The 16,029-nt window shown below is 45.0% G+C and overlaps 1 protein-coding gene across 1 annotated transcript in view; it reads left to right on the forward strand.

Moving 5' to 3' along the window:
• The window catches only part of STK17A (serine/threonine kinase 17a), a 284,298-nt gene that overhangs the window by 172,946 nt on the left and 95,323 nt on the right, over positions 1 to 16,029 (forward strand). Inside the window, exon 4 of the mRNA XM_086964875.1 lies at positions 3,013 to 3,139. Coding sequence (XP_086821001.1) covers positions 3,013 to 3,139 — 127 coding nt within the window. The remainder of the gene's footprint in view (positions 1 to 3,012; positions 3,140 to 16,029) is intronic.

Here is a 16,029-nt window from a genome sequence, read left to right on the forward strand (position 1 = left end):
AGAATGAAGGCAAGAAAGAATGGATGAATGGATGAAAGAAGGGAAAAGAGAATTAAAAGAAAGGAAAGGATAACAAAAGCAGAGAATGCAAAAAAAGGTAAGAATAGTAAAAAAAGAAAGTGAATGAAAAAGTAAAGGGAAGAAGGCAAAAAAGAAAGAAGAAAAGGCAAGCAAAAAAGAGGGGGAAAAGGCAAAGAAGGAAAGAAACAAGATAGAAGGAACAAAAGAGTTCAAACTATAAAATATTGGATAGTAAAACCCAAATTACATCCACCTATGTTGAAATAAAACAGTTATATGTGTGCTGGACACAATAAAGTTGAACACATTATGGTATGCTGTGAAATATCAACAGTCCACTTCAAAATGAAATCACAACAGCATTGGAAGGAGACAGGAACTGATAAAGCTGGAATATGCCTGTGTTAACTTCAGATGTATCCTGTCACATCAGGCAACACTGGATTTAAAGGGAACTCCTTGTGTGCGGATGTACACTTTGTGAAAGAGCAAAATGCAGTTACTTTAATGATAGTAACCAGAGGCTTGCTTATGTTGACTCACTGTCCAATGCTGCAGGGGTGGAAGCAAAACTGAAGTGACACAACAGACCAATTGGTAACGAAAGGTGGCTAAAAGCCCCCCGCAAAAAAGTATATTTTAGTAATTATTTTAGTCCAATCAAAAGGTCTTGACTAACACCAGACCTAAAAACTTGTAAACCGCTTGTTTTGGGATAGGTCAAACATCTTCTAAAGTGTGACCGATTTTACACCAATTTTCGGAGTGAATGTGAATGGTAAAACCCTGCTTGATCATAAAAACTGAGGAGGAAAAAAAGGTATTGCGACACAACCAGTCTGTAGGTCAGTAGTGTGGGTGATGAAAGCAAATAATACAATAAGTTGTGCATTCCTTCTAAAGAGGAAAACCAAAAAGTGTTTTACACACACCTGCCGGGTAGTCCCACCTTGAGGTAGCATGGAATTAGAGTCCCTGTAAACATCCCAGGGCTAAAGAAACAACAATTACAGATGAGTATAAGTTTTTTCATCTTGCAGATTCAGTTCTCACAAACGAGATTCTCAGTCAAAGATCATTCTTTGCTTTATCTGAGCACTTACAACCTATCCACTTTACTTATGAGTTTCACAGTGGCATTTGCAAATGGCCTCGAAACCCATCAACTGAATAATGGAAGATGATTGTTTGTCCTCCCTCATACTCCCAATTTCTTATGTGGATGCAACTCTGGTAAAGGGATATTGCTTTGGTAGTCCTTTCCTCTATATTTCTAATGCATTATGGCAATCTTAGGCCTGTAGTTTTCACTCCTCTGATTCACCAGTCTTCGCCTCAGGGCTACTATAGCAGCCTTTCTCATATGACCCTCCATTTACTACAGTCTTTCTGGTCTTTCACATTTCTAATTCACCACTCGACTTCTGATTTGTAACAGGTGGTTGACCCTATCAAAACATCCTTGAGCGCAAGTCATAAATCACTCTTCTTGAGCCTTAAGTGGTTTCACCTGCTCCTCAAAATGAAGTATATGTATGTACATCAACACAGCTTAATTTCTGTACCTGAAAAATCATGGGGTAATCATGAGTAAGCAGTGAGTCAGAATATTCCCACTGTATTTATTGGTTTCCTAAGCTTTTCATGCAGTGCACACTTAAATACAATTTAAGGTTTCATTCATGAACCAGCAGTGCTATCTTACATCTTGTACTTTCCCAAGTAAAACTATGCATTTGTTGGACAACATACATGTCATAAGTGCACAATGTATTCCATCCACACCATCAGGATATATTGGCATAGGTCCTGCTAGCCGACAGTGCACCATCTGTACCCCTAACCTGATGAGATAACAAATGGATTGTGCAACCTCAAAATATGACAAACCTGACTCTCCAAGGAAATCACGGCAAGTGATCTCGAACCTTTTTATTTGGTTACCAATGAATGCCCAGAGAGATGCACAAGAAATACATAGCCTGCAGTTTAATTATTTAATGAAGCATTATGATTTTTGAGTAAAATACTTGTGTTGCAATATTCAATAGAAGGAAACATAATAAAGTAATTAACATTATGAGAATGGGGAAATAGATAACCAGTTCAAATATTTGACTGTTACAGAATATATGCTTGCATATAAATCCTGTAATATATTGTACTCCTACCTAGCACTACCAATTCTAGTGTGCCTAGGGAGGGTGAATCTGCCAAATCCCTGTAGGGTGACCTAATTTACCCATTACCTGTGGGTAAGTGTTATCAGGATGTCCATCTTGGTGGAGAGTTGAGCAGCATTATTGCAAGAGCTAGACTGGAATCAGCTAGGCTGGAATTCCAAGATGTAGCGACCTTGTAGTGCGAGTGAAGTGCTTCTCTAACTAAACAAGGAAATGATGCGGTTTCTATAATGAACATCACCCATATTATCATGCCGAAGTTCCAGACAGGTCGCTATTGTTGATTCTATTATGAACGGACAATAACTTTGCATAGTGATCTTAGCACTTGTACAGAATGGCCAAGGTATTGTGATAATATGCCTATGTGTGGAAATCTAAGCAGTCCTGTTTCAGAGAATATTATCCTTAATAGGAACACAATGAAGAGTGTCAAATGTCATCCTGTTTAGAACAAAAAGGCAAATTTAAAATGCGAGCATGCAAATTTGTGGTGTTCCTACTTGGGCCTAACGTAACCACATGACTGTGCCTTCTTGAATCCGCACTGATGTAGCTTGTAAAATTGCAAACTATTGTCCCTTTTTAAATTACGCTTGGTTAAGCAACTCGCTTTAAAATGTAGATCCACTCTACTACCTGAAATACTTTATTATAATTGCTTGCCCGATAGTGTTGATAAAACCATGGTTTAGTAAGGGGTGTAGAGCTGAAACAACCCAGATATCTTTAATGTGCTTAACAGTCTCTCTTGGCAGTGGTTTGTAGAACTGTATATGTCTTTAACACTTGTTTCTCTGTTTTTCAGCCTCAAAATATCTTACTGACCAGTAGCTGTCCTTTAGGAGACATTAAGATAGTGGATTTTGGGCTTTCCAGAGTACTTAACAACTGTGAAGAACTTAGAGAAATTATGGGGACTCCTGAATATGTTGGTACGTCATTACAATTATTGGCTGAAGTGAAAGTAATGTTACAGGATTTTATTTTAAATATTGCCTATTGTGAGTGTTTAACCAATATGAACCAAATTACTAGTGACGTTGATTAACGTTGGAATAGCAAACTAATGGATATTAGTTTTACTGATGACTCTTCGTTAATTATGGAATATGTGTTCTGTTGCTAATTTTCAGACTTTACCCAGTGTCGTTGGGATGGGGTGGAGGATTGATTTTGTTAATGGTTGACCTGTGCCATCAAATGTTGTTTTCCAAGAGGTTTAATCACAGAATGCCTTAACTCAAATCGAATCAGTTGTCAGTTAATATATTCTGCACACTAGCTCCTGCTTTAACTGTTTTCTGAGGCTGTTATTTTCCTTAGTTCAAGTTTATATTTGAGACTTTCTTGTCTTGGATCTTAGGCTTTTCAGTTATACGTCTTTCTTTTCATGGTCTGCTTAACAATTTCGCCATAGGTGCTTGTTAGAAATTAGGTTGCTAGTTGGCACAGGTATGCACCCTGTCCGAGTATAAGCCACAGTCCTGGTCTGGGTAATTTGCAGCACACCCTAAGTTATCCTGTACTCACCCTGTAATAGCTTGGTACAGAGCAGTGAAACTAAACTTAAGAGACCATGTGTAAAATTGTTGTACAGTGCTTCAAACAGTAGCACAGTGAAAACACCACAAAAAGACTCCACTCCAGATTAGAAAATAGAACTCAATTTTATAAATCAAACAAGACCCAAACAACAAAAATCCAATTAGTAGACGTCAAGATACACATTTTTAAAGATCAACTGTGAAAATAACGCTTAAAAGCAATACCTATTTAGGATATCTGATTGCACCGGACCAAGTCTGAGTCAAATGTTCAGGCCAACCACGATAGAGCGCAGGCTGAATACAGGCACCCCCCAAGGCCCGGTAAACAAAAGTACTTTAATCCTGGTCCCAACAGTGGAGATGCAGTGTGCAGTCAAGCGATGCATCGGTGTCAATCTCGCAGCCGAGGTGATGTTGATTTTCTCCATGCAACAATGGCACTGTGCCGGTTCTGACGATGATGCACCAGTTCATAGATGCAGTGGGTCCAAAGTCGATTAGCCCAGATTCTACAAAGTCGATTAGCCCAGTTTCTCCACACAATCGAGGGGATGATTTGATAGTCTCTTTGCAGTGGTGGCGATGCGGGGGTTCCGATGACAATGCTCTGGTTCCAAGTGCGATGCACCAGTCCTGCTCTCCACAATGACGTAGATACATCAATTCTGCTCTCACAGCAGTGAATGCATTGGTGCTGTAACAGAACACCTCATGCCCGATAGTCCTAGGTGTAAGGGCAGGGTGAGTTGACGTCTGTTAAGTCCCAGAGATGTCTAATCAGGAGAACAGTTAGTTAGCCCTTGGAGTCACTCTGGGTTCAAGTGATGTAGGTACAGTCTTTTTCCCAGTCATAGGGAGCAGTGGGCAGCAGGGCAACACAGTAAGGAAGCAGTCTTCCAGAGCAGTAGTCCAGGGCAGTGGTAGCCCTTTAGCACAGCAGATCATCTTCTTGGCAGAGTGATTTCAGGTCCAGAAGTATGCTGTCTTGGTGGGGTCAGAGACCCAGTCTTATACCCAGTTGTGCCTTGAAGTGAGGGTGATTCAAAGCTGTGTCTTTGAAGTCAACAGAGGACCTCCCATCCTGCCCTGGCTCCAGACTCACTACAGGTGGGTTTGCAGCCCTTTGTGTGTGGACAGGACACAGCCTATTCAGGTGTAAGTGTGAGACTGTGGTCATCTCCTCCCTCCCATCCTTCCTGGAAGATCCATCAAGCCACACCAAAGTTCCCTTTGTGTATGGATGTCTAGTGGGAATACACAAAGGCCACCTGTCATCCACCCCAGGCACAAAAAGGGCTAAGACAGGGAAAATGGCAACTTTCTAAAATTTGAGATTTTTTAAAGTTATAATAAATGTGACTTTACCATCAAAGATGACTTAATACAAATTCATAAGTACAAAATATGACATATCTACTCCCTCTCAATCAGGAATTGCATCATATTAAGTGTAATAAGGAATCTATAATGTTATCCCATGGGAGGGATAGGACTCTCAATGTTGAAAAACCCTTTGGGGTGTTTTTCTCTACCAGAACATGCTAAACTTAAAAGTACATGTCCTACCTTTTGATTACTCAGCACCCTGCTCTATGGGCTATCTAGGGCCTACCTTAGGGGTGACTTGAATGTAATACATTGAGAGTTTAAGGCTTGGCAAGGAGTTTTAAATGCCAAGTCAACATGAAGTTTAAACTGCACACGCAGGCCCTTTCACTGGTAGGCCTTAGACATGTTTTAAGGGCTACTTGTGTCAGTGGCACAATCAGTGCTGCAGGCTCACTAGAAGCATTTAATTTGTATGCTATGGGCACATGTAGGGCACTTTACTAGGGACTTATAAGCAAATTAAATATGACAATTGTGAATGTATCAATCAAACCGTGTTTAGGGGGGAGAGAGCATATGCGCTTCAGAATTGGTTAGCAGTGGTAAAGTGTTCTGAGTCCAAAAGCCGACAAAAAGGAATTAGCAAAATATGTGGCAAACTGGCAAAAAAATTTGGAAGAAGACCATCCTAAGGCTGTCTGGTCTAACAGTGCTCATTACGTTTTCTGAAAACACCCTTTTTTCTGAGAAGTCTGTTTTATTTTATTTTACCCACAGATTCCTGTCTTTGTCTATTGAGCAAAGTTCTTGTTCCCTGCATTCATCATGATGAGAATTTTCTGTGACTGTTGTGTTTAAAATTTGATCCGCATCTGCAACCCACGGACAATGACCAATCATGCCTTGAGAGATTAAGCCATGGTGTGGCATAGTAAGTTTGAGGGCTGGGGGCACAGACTTTCCTGAAGCATTACAGCACCTAGTTCTGGTTTGACCCTCTGACTTCAACGTTTATGTCAGTTGGTAGTCCTCAGCACTGTAAGAAAATGCTTTTGCTTCGCCATTTTGCTGCTAGGTTCCCTCCAGTGCTACGCCTGTTTTTGGGGTATTTCGCGCTTAGGCCTCCATAACTTTATGTCCACATAAGCTATCTATGCCAAATTGGGTTCTTTTTTCCAATATCATGAGGTTCCTAAAGATTCCCATGGTTTGTGCATGCCCCTGGAGAGAACCGTGCAAATAGCCAAACTACATAAAAAATGTGAGCTTTGGGGAAAAAATTGGAAAAAGTGATCTGGATAAAAGTGACTGTTTTGTTCCATAAATATGACACCAACAAACTTTTTAATGTACTAAAGTCACCATTTTCCCAGCTTCCAGGAACATAGCAGAGCTGAACTTTTTTCGAAGAAGTAGCCAATTTTTACTTTTTGTGCTTTTAACCTAAATCTACTTTGTGGTGCAAACCAGTTTGCAAGCCATAAGATATCCAGGAGGCTATATAATTCTGAAAAGTTGTCCACATTCTGAATTCAGCTAGGGGTCATATGTGTAGATCCCTCAAAGGTTTCCCAAAGAAAGTTTTAGATGAAGAAATATTGAAATAGAGTAGGGAAAAAACAGCCATTGTGGCCATGTTTTCATCTGAAACTTTTTGTCACAATGGCTTATTTACAAAAACAATGTGCCATTACATTCGCTAGGCCCCTTTGGTTGGTGGGGATGTATAGAGTAGGTAAGTTCTCAAAGAGCCAAAGGTACCCAGAGCCAACAACTGAGCTGCGCCATGCAATGTTTTTCATTGTGTACTCATTATAGACCAGTTCATGTGAAGAAATATGTAGAGTGAAAAATAGATATCGGGGAGAGGATGTGGCGTAACGGCCTAAACTGCCGACTTTGAAACTAGGGACCAGAGTCTCTGCGTCTGCTCAGCACACTGTGATTCTGGGCAAATCACGTAATCTCCCCGTGCCTGCCAAAAATGAATGTGTCTTTGTGTAATGTAACTAGTGCTCCATGTAAAGCTCTCCAATAACTTTGGGTCGAGTCGAGAGAAAAAAGTAACCTATGTATTTCTGAATTGAGGACAAGATATGGAGTTTAGTAGCAGTGCTTATTTGTACATCGCTGAATTTGTCGGTACGCATACAGGCAGATAATTGCGTGGATGTTTTTCAAAATGTCATCTTTCTTACACATGAGGCTTACATTTGGAAGGGACAAATGTATCAAAATCCAATTGGCAATAATAAATATCATACTATTCTGTTCTCCAACAAGTCTACTGATAAAAATGATACTTCACTTGTGGGGTAGGCCTAGTGCCTGCAACTGGAAACTGTCCAAAACGCAACATGGACACATCACATTTTTCCACTCAAAACTGACCAGTTTTTAGCATAGTGCATAGCTCAGCCGGCACCTAAGGAAACCTAGCAAACCTTTTCATTTTTGAAAAGTAGACCTCTAGGGGAATCCCGGCTAGGGTGACTTGTGTGGCTCTCACCAGATTGTTTTACCCAAAATCCCTTGCTGACTTAGACTAAAAAAGCACATTCATGGGATAAAAAGTTATTAAATCTGCTGAGAGCCACAAACTTACTTTCACCCAGCAGTCCCCTGAGTTTTCTGATAAAAATGGTTCCTCACTTCTGTGAGTAGGCCTAGTGCCCGAACAGGAAAGGCCCCAAAATACATTGTGGAGACATCAACATTTCCTGTCACTAAAATGATCTGATTTGGCAACGGGGGTAGCGGCATTTTTTTGTCTGGGGATTGACCACCAAGAAGAGAAATCTGCCAAACCTGTACATTTCTGAAAGTTAGACACCCAGGGGAGTCCAGGGTGGTGTGCCTCCTGTGGATCCCATAAAGTTTCCTTACCTACAATGGATGCCCTGCTTACCTCAAACTTTTGATTTCCTCCCTCTGGTATGAGGGTGGCCTTGAGCCGTCCACAGCACATGAGGACTGGTGCGGAAGACTGGACGGCACAGAGCCGTTCTCTGCACCGAACAGGTTAAAACACTAGTTGCATTTTGTTTTTCATAATCAAAGTCTGGACACGAAACAAAAGAAAGTTTGATTTGTTGAGTGAAAGCAAAATGTGCCATTGGACATTAGGCCTAGCCACACAAGTGGGGCAAAGTTTTATCAAGAAAAGTGTGAGAACAGCGATTAGGTCTTACCAGTTGAGTTTTCTCCATTTTTGGCTTCCAAATGTAAGCCAGTGTGCAAGAAAAATAACATTTTGCGAAATGTTCCCCTGTGTCACCTGATAGTATGGGGAACCCCAAATTCAGAGTTTTTCATAACCACGTTTCCCTAAGCTCAGTACTTTGTGCACATTAAAAAAAATTGTTTTAATTCCTAGCCATTTTTCATTAATTACATTTTACTATATGAATTGCTGCATGATTAGTACAAAATGAAAAATCATTAAATCTGTAGCTCTTGTTCACTCTGGGTGTTGCGTGGTTTCCTACCAATAATAAACACGATATACCTTTGCCAGGAGAGTCTGCAGGGTGCAGCGGTACCTTACCTTTGTAAATCATCAATTGGGGCAAAAATTGCAGATAAAACGTTAACTTAAATTGTTGTTTTTCAACAATTAGTTATTTGGGAAAACCATGAGTGATTCACACAAAAATGACCCATTCCTGAAACCAGAATTTTTTCGAGTTTTTAAAAATGTGTAGCTTTACGGGTTCACAATGGGTTTCACACCTGTTTCCACCACAAAGTGCAAGTGGGTTGAAGACCCAAAAAATGACAAAATTGACTACTGCACAGAAAAATGTAAAAACTGTGCTTGTTCCTGAAAGCTAGGAATATGGTGAGGTTTGTGCACACGCGCGCTAAGCTGCAGCTGTTAGCTCTTTTTCAAGGCACACACTTGTGCTAGTGGCGCGCGTGCACACTCCTGCAAGCTGTATGCCACCACAAGCACGAGTATGTGCTTGGAAAAAGGGCTGTACGACGGCTAAAGGTCTCCTATGTAGCGCATGCGCGCTGCATAGGCGAGACCTGAATAAAGGGGAGTCAAAACATACATGAGCACTGCCTTGAAGCATCTTTCTGTCTATAAAAATATGACAAGTATGACTCAAGATCTTCTAAATCACCACCTTATTGCAAGATGACTGGAAATAGAGTAATGTTTTAGCATATCTGCGACTGAATAAATTGTATTTCATACAGGAACATGAAAGTCAGAAGAGAATATTAGGGTCTTCTTAAAAAAAAATAGGAAACCTGATACAGAGAGTAGATATTTTTAAGGAGGGCCAACATACGCATAAATAATTCCAGTGAAAGGTAAGCCCTCTTACATGTAGGTACATCAAACCCACTTGAACGTCTGCCCCACAAAGTAGATGCCACCCAAAACACTTAGAAACTCAGAAGACTTAGCTCAGCCTAATACTTGTGTGAAGCCCATTCATACTCACTCCCAACTTTTATAATTTATGGAAATATGGGACATGAAGATTTGTAAATTAATTAAGATCAGTGTGGTCAAGTGCAGAATTCATGTTAGATTGAGTTTGTTCCATTTCCGATCATATAACCTCCAAAACTTATCTCCCCCATGCAGATCCCAAAAGTAATCAGTACAAGGGACAGTTTTTTGGTCTTTACTTGTGCCAGTCAATTTCTTTCAAAACTTTTTCAAAGGAATCTGCTATGCAGCAGTTGTTGGTGATGCAAGTTAACAGCCCTGTACAGATGTGAAAATCCAGTAGAAGTGTTAGTTTATACCACCAGTGTTCAGTGTACGTCCACAAGAGCTTCAAACATTACAGATTCTCAAGATAATGACCCAAGATAAATGTTCATGCAATACATCGAGATTCAATGTGTTCCCATAGACGATTATTATAAAGGCAATCTATCATGAATTCAGCTAGCCCGGACCTAAGCTGACACTGTGTCTGTGATGCACACACTTGTTGGGTTCATTATTTTTTCTGAAAGACATCAAATACAGCAAAAAAAGAAATCTTGGGCTTTGTCAAAAAACAATGACTGATACTTCGTCCAAACATGGATATGATTTTAAAGATCAGATATCCTGAATAATATTAATACCCTCTTCCGTGGGCTACATTTGTTTATTGTACTGTGAGTCGGTGAATATTATGTACTCAGTACATTGCTTATGCTTTCTTAATTCCAGGTATGGTGCTGTGTATTGCTGAAGAGTAATTGTGGCGCCAGGAAACCTGTGCCAATTTCAGGCTGTCATTGAAAGCGCTTGCATATTATAATTCCCTTTTTCATTATTGTTTAGAGGTTTTTCTGTAGTAGGGGATCTCTGTGTATAGTCATAATCTAGTGAATAGTCCCGCCCATGTGCGTGGACCCCGGCAATCAAAAATAATCGCTTAATTAGCAAATCATGCAGACCCTGCTAGACACTTAAGAGAGAATTTAAAGACAAATAATGCAGCCTATATCCACAGGCTACACTGTCCAGTACTTCAACTAGAAATTCCACCAAACACCACACATAACCCAGCCTGCAGTTTCTACCATAGAGAAACTTGCCTCCACCAGTAAAAGACTCTGGAATGATAGAGAGGAAGGCATGGACAGATAAGCCCCATAGGCGGCCATTATGTGGCTTAAATAGGATACTGTGCCTTTAAGAGAACTTTCCAGAACTTTCTCCCAGTATCACAGAATGCATAGCAGGTCCCTCTTACTTTCAGTTCTTTTTTCCGGCTCCTGCTAACAAGACCCTGGCATTGAGCTCTCCCTTGTTTCAAGGGTTTATTGGATTTTTGTCACTTTTGTGTTTAAAAGTGTTGGTGTTTAGCTTTCTTGGTGCTTTTCTTCTCTCCTGTGTGTTGGTTCAGGCGTTTTAGGGCTCTAAAATGCCTGGTCTTTTTGACAAGTGCCCAGCATGTGGAAGGAAGAAGGCCAAGAGTGATCCACACGACGTCTGCATTGTCTGTCTCCCTGAAGAACATGTCCCTGAAGACTGTGACATCTGCCAGCAGTTTTCAGCGAGGACCCTGAGGGACAGGCTGAAGATTAGGCTCTCAGGCCTTGAAGAGAGACGTCTGAAGGCTGCAGGTGCGTCTGGGCAGTCTGGGAAGGCTCCCTCTGCCTCTGCTGAGGCCTCTGGGGTGCTCCCCAGAGGCAGGAAGACCAGCAAACGGTCCCGGTCTCCGTGGACGTTGATTGCATCCACAACAACGTCGAGAGGGATGACGGCGGTGTGTTACCCATCTCCCTGGGGCTCCAGGTCGAGACGGCGTGACGACTCTACGTCGAAGGGCCTGGAGAGGCCGCCGTCGAAGCCACCGTCGACGTCGGAGTCTACCTATCGACGTCTGAGACGAAGCGGCAAGCATCGGCGCTCGCCGTCGAGGCGACCCCGCTGATCGACGTCGAGACAACGGTCGACGTCGAGGGGCTCCTCGACGTCGAGGGGCTCCTCGACGTCGAGGACCTTAAGAAGGAGGAATCGATGCTCGTCGTCGAGAACGGAACGTTCGACGTCGTGGAGGCGGCGTTCGACGTAGTGGAAGAAGAGATCGACGTCGCGGAGGCGGCGTTCGACGCCGGAGTCGCGGATGCGACGTTCGACGCCGGAAAAGCGACGCTCGGCGTCTGGGAGTCGCTCCACCTCTCCTAAACGGCTCAGAAGGATTCTGACCCCAGAAGTCAGACTGGATCTAGTGGAGGACGCAAGAGGAAGCGCTCACCTGCTGAAGGGGCTGGATCTCAGCCCCCTTCGCCGAAGGGGTCACCGGGCTCGGTGGTATACACACCATCTCGGCCTAGGTAGCCACCTCCGCCTGTACCTAAGGAGGACCCTCCCACCAACCCTCCACTTCTGCCAGGCAGACCACTGCCGCCGCTTCCACCTCATGGGCCGGCCCCTCGGTCGGTGATACCTCCGGTCCCTCCGCCGAGGTCCACATCGTTACCTCCTCTGCCGACACCTCCTAATGGGACACGGAAACCTAGACCCCAGGAGGAACCGAGGAAGACTCCCCCACGGAAACCTGTGGAGCGGCCACGGGCTGGCAGATCTCGCTCTCGCTCTAGGAGAAAGGAGCGATCGCGCCACAGATCGTCCACGCGGTCGAAACACCGCCATAGGAGGCACAGATCTTGCTCTCACACAAGGTCCTCAGGGACAAGGGACTACTCTCCGACCTTGTCGGGGTCACCGGACACGAGGGTGTCTCCCATTGAAGACCTGGTGGCGTTCCATGATGTCCTCTTAAGGGGCGCTGCGAAGTTGGGCATATCCTTGACAGTGCCTACACCTAAGACTTCCGTCATTTTCGAGACATTGCACCAGAAACACCTGTCTCATCCACTGCTACCTCTGGCGCCGGGTCTGGAGGAACCGGCCATGGCCCTTTTCCTCACCCCTGCGGTGACGAAGGCTGCTCCATCGAGATTGCTGAAAAAGTACCGGGCTCCCGATTTGGACCCGGCCTTTCTGAGGGCGGAACCTCCTCCGGATTCTGTGATTGTGACGGCGGCCCGCAAACAACATGCCACCACCCCGTCATCCACGATTCCCCCGGATAAGGAGTCTAGATGGATGGATTCAGCAGGGAGGAAAGTGTGTGGAACATCGGCGACCTCTATGAAGGCTGCGAGTGCCACGGCGTTGTTGGGACGCTACGACCGCGCCCTCTGGGACTCCCTCCAGCAGTTTGCGGAACTCTTACCTCGTGAGAAGCGGGAGGACTTCCAGGAGGTGCTTAATGAAGGGATGCTGGTGGCGAACCAAATTATCAGCGCTGCAGCAGACTCATCCCTGTTGGCGGCACATGGGTTTTGCCATGGAGTGAACCAGCAACGTCACGCCTGGCTCAGTCTTACGTCCCAGAAACCGGACGCACAGCAGAGGGTAGCCAACCTGCCATTCTCTGGCGAGACCCTCTTCCGGAAACATGCGGATGATGAGATGGCCCGCATGAAGGCGGAGGCCGAAACGCTCACAGCTGTGGGCCTGGAGAAGCCTAAAGACACGAAGAAATCTTACCGCCCATTCCAACGGCGGTTCGGTGGGCAAGGCAGAGGACGTGGCCAGGCTTCGGGACAGTCGCAACAACAACAGTTCCGTAAGCCGTTCCAGAAACGCCAGAAGGGCAGAGGAGGCCAGCAGTCGGCTCCAGCGACCAAGGGCCAGGCTGGGTCTAGGCCCTAGGAACCTACTTCCCCCGGATCTGTTACCCACTCCGGTAGGGGGAAGGATTCAATTTTTTCTGGTGGAGAAAAATTACTCAAGACAAGTGTGTGCTGAATATTGTTTGCAATGGATACAGTCTTCGGTTCACAAGCCCGCCTCCAGCGATTCTGCCGGTCATCTCGCAGTTTCAGCTGCGCGAGCTTCAGGCGGAAGCGGATATCCTGTTAAGGAAAAGGGCGATAGAAGACGTACCTCTGTCCCAGAGAGGAAGAGGTCTGTACTCCCGGTTCTTTCTGGTTCGCAAGAAGGACAAGAACGAGTTCAGGCCCATTTTGGACTTGCGACAGGCAAACAAATGGATTCGCAGGGAAAAGTTTCGCATGCTGTCGTTGCATCAGATTTATCCTCAGTTGCAACAGGGAGACTGGCTATGTGCTAGACCTACAGGATGCTTACTTCCATGTACCCATTGCACACAAACACAGGAAGTTCCTGCGGTTCCAAGTCGGCGCCAATCATTATCAATACACAGTACTCCCATTCGGGCTAAAGTCTGCGCCGAGAACATTCTCGAAGTGCATGACGGTGGTAGCAGCACACCTACGGAAGAACAAGGTGTTTGTCTACCCGTACCTGGACGATTGGTTGATCAAGGCATCCTCCTTCTCGGAAGCGCGAGCACACTTTTATAGAAGACGTGCGTTCTTTGAACAAGCTGGGGTTGCACATCAACATGTCCAAGTCTGTCCCGACTCCGGTCCACTGCATACAGTACTTGGGAGCCTCCATCAATACGCTGTCAGCAAGCGTGTCTCCTTCGGAAGAGCGACGATTATCTCTCCTTCGGAAGGCTCAGGCTCTTATGACAACTCCATCTACGACAGTGAGGACGGTGTCTTCTTCAATGGGATCGATGGCCTCTTGTATCTTCCTGACGCCACACGTACGGCTGCATATGAGACCACTGCAGGAGTGCTTGGAAGACCTGTGGGATCAGAGGAAAGGATCTTGGGACGACAAGATTCGACTGTCGCTGCATGCTTTTCAGTCTCTGAAGTGGTGGTGTTCAGCGGAGAATCTCCTCAGGGGGGTTCCCTTTCACAAGGACATTCCCAGGCAGACTGTCGTGACGGATGCTTCTCTCCTGGGATGGGGAGCGCACTCCGGGAACCTACAGATTCAAGGAACGTGGTCACCGATGGAGGCCACGTATCACATCAATTTCCTGGAACTCAGAGCTGTTCACTTGGCACTGAAGGCCTTTCTTCCGTCCTTCCAGACCAACTCTTTGCTTGTACAGACGGACAATACCACCACGATGTATTACCTCAACAAGCAGGGGGGCTCGAGATCTCGCACTCTGTCGCAGGAGGCACAAGCGATCTGGCACTGGCTCCTAGCCAGAGGACTGACTATAACGGCTACCCATCTGCCAGGTGTGCAGAATGTTCAGGCAGACGCGCTGAGCAGACTGGTCCAGGAAAACCACAAATGGGTCATAAACGACGAAGTACTAGGAGAAGTCTTCGCAAGGTGGGGAACTCCAGACGTAGATTTGTTCGCCACCGCCGAAAACAGCAAATACAGAGACTTCGCCTCCAGCTACTACCAGCGGGGGAAGCTGGGGAATGCGTTATGGATCAACTGGTCGAACAGCTTCCTGTACGCTTTTCCTCCCATTCCCCTGATTCCGGCAGTGCTCATCAAGCTGGCCCGGTCCAGGGCTCAGATGATACTCATTGCCCCCAGAGTGGCCCAGGCAGTGGTGGTTCACGGATATGCTTCACCGGTCTCTCCTTCCTCACATTCGGCTGCCGTGCAGGCCGGACCTTCTCACGAAGTTCGGGGGACGGATGTTACACCCCAACCTCTCGTCTTTGAGTTTGGCGGCATGGCTCCTGAGATAGTGCAATATGGCCATCTGAATCTGCCTGCGGATTGCATGGACATACTGAAGGAGTCTAAGAGACCTTCCACTCGAACTTCCTATGCTTACAAGTGGAAGAGGTTTTGTATCTGGTGCCAGTCTAAGAACCATGACCCGACGATGTGTAAGGAAGATGTCATCCTCCCTTACCTTCTACATTTGGCGCAGTCTGGACTTAATGTACATTCCATTAAGGTTCATCTCGCCGCATTGACTGCCTACAGGAAATGCCCTTCACAGACTTCCTTTTTCCAGATCCCTGTGATCAAAGATTTTCTGGAAGGATTGAAGAAAGTATTCCCTCCTGTCAGGCTTCCTTCGCCTTCATGGGAACTGAATGTGGTGCTGTCCAGGTTGATGAAGGAGCCTTTTGAACCTATTCTGTCCTGGAAGGGGGCGTTCCTCGTGGCCATTACATCGACCCGCAGGGTGAGTGAAATTCAGGCGTTGTGTTGTACTGAACCTTATACTGTGTTTCATGCTGCTACGGTTGTCATGCGTACTCACCCTAAATTTCTTCCCAAGGTTATTTCTGATTTTCATGTCAACCAGACCATAACTTTGCCTACGTTTTTTCAGAATCCTTCATCTCCAGCGGAAAGGTCTCTCCATTCCCTGGATGTTAGGAGGGTGTTGAAATTTTATCTGGATAAAACCAAAGATATTCGTAGGTCTGACCAGTTGTTTATTAATTACGGATCAGTCAGGACGGGTCTTGCTACCTCTAAGCAATCCATTTCTAGGTGGATTGTGTCCTACATACAATTGTGTTACCAAAAGGCTAATAAGACCTTAGGAGGTAAGTCCTAAGGCTCATTCCACCAGGGGCAAAGCTGCCACGACAGCCTT

Source organism: Lissotriton vulgaris, chromosome 4_1 (genome assembly GCF_964263255.1).
Source record: "Lissotriton vulgaris chromosome 4_1, aLisVul1.2, whole genome shotgun sequence".
NCBI lineage: Eukaryota > Metazoa > Chordata > Amphibia > Caudata > Salamandridae > Lissotriton > Lissotriton vulgaris.